General features: G+C 75.0%; 2 protein-coding genes across 2 annotated transcripts in view; both read right to left on the bottom strand.

Annotated features, from left to right (window-relative positions):
* Positions 1-1,035: 1,035 nt before the first annotated feature.
* On the bottom strand, positions 1,036-3,832 carry LPAR2 (lysophosphatidic acid receptor 2). Its single transcript, XM_058292784.1, has 3 exons — positions 3,353-3,832; positions 2,078-2,819; positions 1,036-1,809 (listed from the first exon to the last, which is right to left on the bottom strand). Exons 1-3 carry the CDS (start codon positions 3,830-3,832, stop codon positions 1,496-1,498), a joined length of 1,536 nt encoding a protein of 511 aa, XP_058148767.1. The 3' UTR covers positions 1,036-1,495.
* Positions 3,833-3,866: 34 nt separating this feature from the next.
* GMIP (GEM interacting protein) overlaps positions 3,867-7,695 on the bottom strand; it is a 7,299-nt gene continuing 3,470 nt past the window's right edge. The window contains 9 exon segments of the mRNA XM_071213645.1: positions 3,867-4,654; positions 4,739-4,790; positions 5,405-5,792; positions 5,882-6,048; positions 6,127-6,264; positions 6,382-6,570; positions 6,824-6,883; positions 6,885-6,979; positions 7,559-7,636. Coding sequence (XP_071069746.1) covers positions 4,281-4,654; positions 4,739-4,790; positions 5,405-5,792; positions 5,882-6,048; positions 6,127-6,264; positions 6,382-6,570; positions 6,824-6,883; positions 6,885-6,979; positions 7,559-7,636 — 1,541 coding nt within the window. The 3' untranslated portion in view covers positions 3,867-4,280.

The raw sequence follows: 7,695 nt of genomic DNA on the forward strand, positions 1-7,695 counted from the left end.
GCCACTCGGGCACCGCCCCCCGGCGCTGCCAGCCCTCCGCGGTCAATCACCGCCCGCCCGCCGCGGTCAGCCAATCGCCGCCAGGGCCCGCCCATGGTCCCGCCTTCGCCGCGGCCAGCCAATCGCTGAGCACGACCTGAAGAACCGCCCCCAAGCCCCCTCTGCAGTAGCGGCGCATGCGCCTCTCGTCTCCCACGCGCGCGTCCAGCCGCGCCCCCGGTTCCTCGAGCCCCGGACGCCCCCGAGTTGGCTGGAGGAACCTTCCCGTCCCTGCCCCGTCCGTCCCCCCTCGCCGGCGTCCCGCTGCCACCGGCCTCGCCCCGCCCCCGGCCCAGGGACCCGGCTGGGCGCGAGGAGACCCGGGCCCAGGGCGGATCGCGGGGAGGAGGCGGGCGCGGCGCCCCCGGGGTCCCCCAGAGCGGGGCGGCGGGTGCGGGGGAGCGAGAGACCCGCAGGGCCCGGGCGGCTCGACCCCAGGGCGCATGCGCCAGAGCCCCCGGGAGCCGGCGGCGCACCCCTGGAACCGGCCTCGGCTGGGGGGTCCCTTTAGAGCCCGGGGCTTTCCTCAGGGGCACCCAGACGCGTTTCAACGCAGAGCCTGGACCTGAGCCCCAGGTTTAGGAACCCAGCCCCGCGCGGCGTGCAGGCCCCCAGCCGGCCGAGCGCCCACCCCGCCCGCGGCCTCCTGCGGCCTCCTGCGGCCCCGGCCAGGCTGCCCGTCCCGGCCAGTCTCGCGAAGAGCCGGTGTCCTTAGGCCGCAAGGCGGGGGGCGACCAAGACGCAGCCAGGCGCGGCGCGAGCCCCTCCAGGCCTCACCCCAGTCTGCCCGTGGACCCCGGCTCAGGGTAAAGGGCGGGTGGGAGGCCACCCCGGGGTCCTCGGCTCCCCCAGAGGAGGCAGAGGCGAGGCCAGCGAGGCGGCCCCCTGCAGGGCAGACGGTGGGAGAGCGGAAGGTGGAGGAGGAGGGGCGCGCGGGGCGGCCAGGCCAGGGGACATCCCGGGACCCGCGCGGGCAGCCCGAGCCGACACACAATGCTTGGGGCCCGCCGAGCGGGAAGGAGGGTTTACTGCTCGTATCCCGCGCCCGCCAAGTCCTCCCAGCTCTCGCAGCGACAGCCCTGCCCCCAGGGCTGCGAAGGCCTGCGCCCCAGAGGAGCGGCCTTGGGCACGCGGCCCCTCCACGCTCCCTCCTTGCTGCCCTCCTCCCTCAACACCACGCGCAGCGCCACGTCCAAGGGACCCTCGGCTGGTCTCCGGGGCTCGCTGGGGCCGTGCCGGAAAACTGAAAAGCGTCCGTTGGAAAGCCCCAAAACCTGAGGAGACTGACGAGCCCTGTCGACCCCGCCGGCACGCAGAGGCCCCGTGTGGGGTGAGCTGGCCGGGGCAGGGTCTGCTGTCCAGGCGGTCGGGCCAGGGTGAGCCTGCACGCCCCATGGCCGCCCGCGTGGTCAGGGGCTGCGGATCGTTCCCCGCTCCTCCCGCTGCCGTCCGGCAGCTACAAGGTGGAGTCCGCCAGTGGGTGGCCGTTCTCGGGGAGCACGAGGCTGGCGCTGGTGCAGGAGCGGGCAGAGGGCATGCAGCGCGCAGGCTCGTGGGCGGCCCGGCGGAGGCAGCGGCAGCAGAGCAGGCGGCGGAACGTGCGCCGCATCTCGGCGTCCCGGCACGAGTACACCACGGCGTTGACCAGCGAGTTGGACTCGGCCAGGAGCAGGAAGTACTTCTCCACCGCCAGGACGTTGCAGGATTGGCAGCCCAGGCCGTCCAGGAGCAGCACCACCTGGCCAGGGGTCCAGCAGATCACGAACGCCCCTGGGGAGGGAGCCAGGATGAGCAGGGCAGGCTGGTGGGGGGCCCGGCCTGCCCGGCCCGGGGGCGCTGCGAGAAAGTGACCGAGAGGGTGGAGGAGGCGCCGGGGAGGGCGCTGCGCGTTCTCGGGGGTTAGCCGGCCGCTTGGCGCCTGCGCCCCCCCCATCAGGCGGCCTGCGCCCCCAGCCCTGCCGTCCTGCTCGTGGCCCGGGCGTGCCGGGACCCTGTTCCCTGATCGGCGCCCTGGACTCCCCCGCCGCCGCGCGCTCACCCAGGATGAAGGCTGTGGTCTTGACCAGGCCGAGCGTGGTCTCGCGGTAGCGGGGGTGGCAGCTGACGTGCTCGGCCATGCGCCGCACGCGCCGCCGCACGTAGAAGTAGATGCGCGCGTACACGGCCACCATGAGCAGGAAGACCAGCAGGCTGGACAGGGCCCAGACGGCCAGGTAGGCGCGGCTGAGCAGCGGCGCCATGCGCGAGCAGCGGTCCAGCGCGCAGAGGCAGTGCCAGGCGTGCACCGGCAGCAGCCCCAGGCCCAGCGCGGCCGCCCACACGCCCACGATGAGCAGCACGACGCGGCCGCGGGGCAGGCGGCTGTGCAGCTGCACGGCCATCACGCTGCGGTGCCGCTCCACGGCGATGGCCAGCAGCGTGGCCACCGAGGCGGTCAGGCTGGCGTCCAGCAGGCCCTGGCGCAGGAACCAGCCGCGCAGCGAGAGCCGGGCGGTGCGCGGGCCCGTGTGCAGCATGAGGAAGAGGTAGGCGCCGCCCGCGAAGAGGTCGGCGGCCGCCAGGTTGCCCAGCAGGTAGTAGATGGGCTGGTGCAGGCGGCGGTTGGAGGCGATGGCCGCGATGACCAGCAGGTTGGCCAGCAGCACCAGCACGCTGACCGTCAGCCCCAGCGCCACCACCAGCGCGTCCTTGGGCCGCCAGTGCGCGCTGAGCTCCTTGCCGCTGTTGTTGTAGAAGAAGCGGATGCTCTCGTTGTAGTGGCAGCGCTCCATGGCCGGCACCTGGGGGCGCAGGGGGTCAGCGCGGGGGCCCGGCGCCGGGCGGCTCGGGGGCGCGCACGGCTGCTCGCCGCACGCAGGCTGGGCCGGGGGCGCCCCTGGCTCGAATGGGCCGCGCCTTTTGTTCCTCCACACGAAGCCGCGAAACGAAACCCACGCGGAGTCCTGGCCCGCGCGCGAGCAGCCCATCGGGGCCCGGGGTGGGGGCGGGGCAGGGGGCGGAGCCGCGGGGGGAGGTTGCGGGGGTCCCTGCAGGGGGCAGAGAAGGGGCGGCCAGGGCGAGGACCCGCGGGTGGTCGCGCCGGGTCGTGGGGGTGACGGTGCCACGACAGCGGGCGGCGGGCGGTGCCGGGAGGGAAGGAGCAGCCCGGTGGCCGCGGGACAAAGAACACGGAGAGGCGGCGAGGGGCCGGGAGCGGGGTACCGGGGGAGGGGCTGGGGCCCAGGCCCGCGGGCACGTGCCGCGCGCAGGGCCCGGCGGAGGCGTCCGGAGAGGCGGCGCCCCCTCCCCGGTCCCTGCTCCGGCCAGGACTCACCTGGGCGCCGTCACGCCACGGCCTGGGTGCGCGCGCGGGGAAGCGGCCCGAGGCCCACCGGCCGGCGGCGGGAGCAGGCGGCGAAGGCGGGGCCGGGGGCGAGCGGGAGGGGCGCCCCGCCCCCACCTGGGGCCGCCCCGCCCCCGCCCCTCCAGCGGGCGGGAGCCCCGCCCCGCGACCCCTCGTTCGCCCCCCTGCGTTTCCGGGGCGGCCCCTCCGCGGCGCCCGCGCCTGGGCCGCCCGCAGCCCCAGACCGGGGCCCTGTCGTTCGGTGGCCGGAGGATCCCGCCCCGGCCTCGCTCCGCCCCGGGCGCAGCTCCGGGAGGTCCCAGGCCCCCGCCCCGCGCCCCGCCCCGCGCCGGAGCACACAGCCCCATTGTCCCGCTTATCTGCACCGCGTGAGACCGGCCCAGCCCCCCGCTGCCCGTGGGTGCTCAGGGGCGCTGGGGGTGGAACGCGCCTCAGCGCCTTGGCCGCCATCCCCTACTGCCCCCCCCCCAAAGAGGCACGTGCATTCAAGCCACAGTTTATTCAGGGGCGTGAGACCCCAGGCCCTGCCAGAACTGGGGAGCCGGCTCTGGGCTGCCCACTCCTCTCCCACTGCACTGGCCGCTGGGTGTAGCAGGTGGGGAGGGGGCAGCGGCCCCACCCACCGGACAGACGAGGGTGGACCCCAGGGCTTCCGTGACCTGTGACCCAGACACCTGGCAATGACCAGTGTCTGGGGAGTGGGGGGACTTAGGACATGGTCCAGACGGGGCTCCAGGCCTCCCCCCCGCTGTCCCCTCACCGGCCACTGAGGTGGGGGGAGGTGGGGAGTGATCAAGGTGGGGGGACGGTCCCCGACCTCAGGCTGAGAATCAGCAGATCTCCAGGTCAGGGTGGGCCTCCTCCTCGGCTGGGGTCCCCCCCAGTCACTGGGGGACGCTCAGAGGTGCTCTTCCACCTCCTCGGGCTGGGGGTCTGAGTGGCAGGAGGCTCTGGCCACTGTGTCGCCGTGAAGCTTGGAGAGGAGCCGGGCTGTCTCCTGGGTGATCTCAAAGTGCTTGGGCAGCGGGGCGCGGCGCAGGGGGCTGCCCTCCGCGCAGGCGGGGGCAGAGCTGGCCCCCCGCCCCCGCAAGCTCCCCTGTGGCCCTGATGTGGCAGGGGTCTCTTCGCACAGCTTGGAAGCCACCAGGGCCAGGCTGGACAGCTGGTGGGTGACGGGCCGCATGCCCCCCCGAGGGTACTTCACCGGCTGGCGGCTGAAATGGCCACGAGACTGCGTGCCCAGGGGCGAGTCCTCGGGGCCTCGGCCGGTCGCTGCGGGACAGGGTGGCCGACGCTGGTCGCTGTGCGGCTGGTAGACGGGGCACCCCCGAGCCCCTGGCCTCCCTGCCCACTCACCTTCCCCTTCGCCGCCTCTGGTGTCTTCGGCCACTTCCTCTGTCCCCTCACTCTGCAGGGAGAGACCCAAGGATGAGACCCTGACCACAGGCCCTGGGTGCCCGTGGGGGACAGATCTGAGGCCTCTGCCTGGACTGCGCCGGCTGCCCAGAGCGGCCGAGCTCGCGGCCCCCAGAACCGCCTGGGCCGGCCCCCCTTCCCGCACCCGGCCCTCACTCCCACCTGCTGTCCGGCTGTGCCGCAGCAGCCAGCAGGCCTCAGGGCCTTTGCACGGGCCGTTCCTCCCCTCCCCTCCTTCCGGTCCTGCTGATGCCTCTTCCTCCAGGCCCACCCGCGCCCAGTTGTGCCCTGCCCGTCTCCCTGCAAGACGCCACCAGCGAACGCGCCGGCCTCGGCGCCACGGGCACTGCTCAGCGCGGCTGCGCCCCAGGACGCAGGCGGCGTGTCCACGCGGCTCATCGCGTTTCCAGAACAAGGCTCGCACATCGCAGCGTCCGACGGGCGCCCCTCGAGCGCCCCCGCAGGCCGCGCCCCCATCCCACTCTTGGCTCTTCCGTCCAGAACGAGCACAGGGTAAACCAGGACGAAAGAAAATCCGAAGGGCGACCAGACCAGGACTCGGGTGTGGCCGCGCGGGGCGCGCTGCGCCTGCGCGCGGGCTCCTACCTCGGGGGGCGTGGCCTCGGGGTGCTGCTCCAGCGCGCTCTGGGGCTCGGGGTCGGGGTCTGGGTCTGAAGCCGGGGCTGGGGGCAGGGGGTCCGGGGCGAGGTGTGGGGGTGGCGGCTGGAGGCCGGTCACCAGGGGTCCGGGGGCCAGGCTGGGGTCGTGGGGCAGGGGCTCGAGGGCGGGGGGCAGCTCGTCCATCCCGAAGACCTGCTCGTACTGCGCGATGAGGAACTCCACGAGCTGGGCCTGGTGCCCCGAGTCCAGCAGGCAGGTGACGGCGCCGGGGCCGGCGCCCCCCAGGTCGCCCGGCGGCCGCAGCAGCGTCGGCCCGAACACGATGCCCAGGTTGTTGGCAGACATCTTGTTCTCCTCCAGCCGGGCCGCCACCCTGGGGGCGGCAGGGGCGTCAGGGGGGCCAGGGGTCGCGGCGCGCGCTGGGGACAGAAGCCACGTGGCGAGGGCCGGGAGCCAGCGCACCTGAACAGGTGGGCCACCAGGTGCCGCAGGGTGTTGTAGTGGGAGCCGGGCAGCTGCCCCAGGAGGGCCCTGAGCGCGCACACTGCCTCGCCGCTGTCTGCGCGCAGGCTCTTGGCCACGGAGATGAAGGCGTCGTAGAGGTGGAAGGGCACCACGGGGTCGGAGAGCTGGGGGGACGCGGGCGTGGGTGGGCGCAGGGACCCTCGGTGCCTGCCCCTGCCCCGGCCCCGGCCCCGGGCTCCCACCTCCTGGAGGAAACGCTTGAGGACGCCGGAGACGTCGTGAGGGGAGTTCCCGGACAGGTCGACCAGGGCGCGTCCGTTCTCGAAGGCCTGGCACAGCCGCTCCACGCGGGCCCGGGACCCGCTCACCCGGTAGATGCCCTGCAGGGCGGGAGGCAGACCCCGGCTCGCGCGGGGCACCGGCAGGGGGGTCCTGCCCGGGGCTGGCGGCACCGGCAGGGGGGTCCTGCCCGGGGGCTGGGTCGGGGGGGGTGGCACCTGCACGCCCAGGGCGCGGTGCTCTATCTCGGCCGTGCACCTGCTGACCACAAAGGGCACCTCCTCCGGGAAGTCCCTGGGCAGCTGCAGGAAGTCGACCCCGAACAGGGGCGTCCGAGGCGGGAGCCGTCTGTGTCCGCAGAGAATCAGCAGGGTCTCCAGGCAGCGCTTGTGGCAGGTCAGAAAGCACTGGGTAGTCACAGGTCGGGTTAGAGGTCACAGAAGGTCACGGGGTCATGGGGGTGGGGTCGGGGTCATGGGAGCTCCTACAGTCATGGGGGTGGGGTCGGGAGGTAATGGGAGATCCCGGGTCAAAGGAAATCCAGGGTCTTGGAGTGGGGTTGGAGATCATGGAAGATCCTGGGGTCACAGGGGTGGGTTCGGAGGTCACAGGAGATCCCAGGGTCCCAGAGGTCAGCAGAGGTCAGTGGCCAGGCCGCACCTCCTCGCACTCGGTCCCGCTGACCATGAAGGCCTCGCACTCGCGGCACTTGGCCGGGCCCCCGCAGCCGCCGCAGCCGGTGGGTCAGCGCCGCGCTGGACAGCGTCCACTTCCTGAAGGGGCTGCCCGTCCCATTCTCCAGCCCGTCCCCCAGGTCTGCAGAAGACGCCATCAGGGCCTGCTCCGCCCCCCCCCGCGCCCCCTCCCCCGGCCCGGCCCTCCCCCTCCCCCCTCCCACCCCCCCCGCCTCTCCCCCTCCCCCGGCCCGGCCCTCCCCTCCCCCCTCCCCCCCCCGCCTCTCCCCCTCCCCCGGCCCCCGCCTCTCCCCCCTCCCCGGCCCCCGCCTCTCCCCCTCCCCCGGCCCCCCGCCTCTCCCCCTCCCGGCCCCCGCCCGCCTCTCCCCCTCCCCCGGCCCCCCCGCCTCTCCCCCTCCCCCGGCCTCCCGCCTCTCCCCCCTCCCCGGCCCCCGCCGCCTCTCCCCCTCCCCGGCCCCCCCGCCTCTCCCCCTCCCCCGGCCCCCGCCTCTCCCCCCTCCCCGGCCCCCCCCGCCTCTCCCCCTCCCCCGGCCCCCCGCCTCTCCCCCTCCCCCGGCCCCCCGCCTCTCCCCCCTCCCCGGCCCCCGCCCGCCTCTCCCCCTCCCCCGGCCTCCCGCCTCTCCCCCCTCCCCGGCCCCCGCCCGCCTCTCCCCCTCCCCCGGCCCCTTCCCCCCCCCCCCCCCCCCCCCCGCAGCCGCACCAGGGTCTCGCTCCTCAAGGTCGTCTGAGGACTCGGTGCCCGTGGATGGGGCCTTCACCAGCCGCCGCGAGCCAGCGCCTGGGGTCAGGGGACACAGACGGGGTCACAGGGGTCAAGGGAGGCCACACCTGGTGTTA

This window comes from Dasypus novemcinctus, unplaced genomic scaffold (genome assembly GCF_030445035.2).
Source record: "Dasypus novemcinctus isolate mDasNov1 unplaced genomic scaffold, mDasNov1.1.hap2 scaffold_289, whole genome shotgun sequence".
Lineage (NCBI taxonomy): Eukaryota > Metazoa > Chordata > Mammalia > Cingulata > Dasypodidae > Dasypus > Dasypus novemcinctus.

Excerpts from the sequence above, each read along its gene's own strand:
- LPAR2 (XM_058292784.1), bottom strand. The coding sequence starts at position 3,832 with ATGGCGGCCAAGGCGCTGAGGCGCGTTCCACCCCCAGCGCCCCTGAGC. Across the intron at positions 2,820-3,352 it reads CGTGGCGTGACGGCGCCCAG|GTGCCGGCCATGGAGCGCTG; the intron begins GTGAGTCCTGGC and ends CTGCGCCCCCAG. Across the intron at positions 1,810-2,077 it reads GACCACAGCCTTCATCCTGG|GGGCGTTCGTGATCTGCTGG; the intron begins GTGAGCGCGCGG and ends CTCCCTCCCCAG.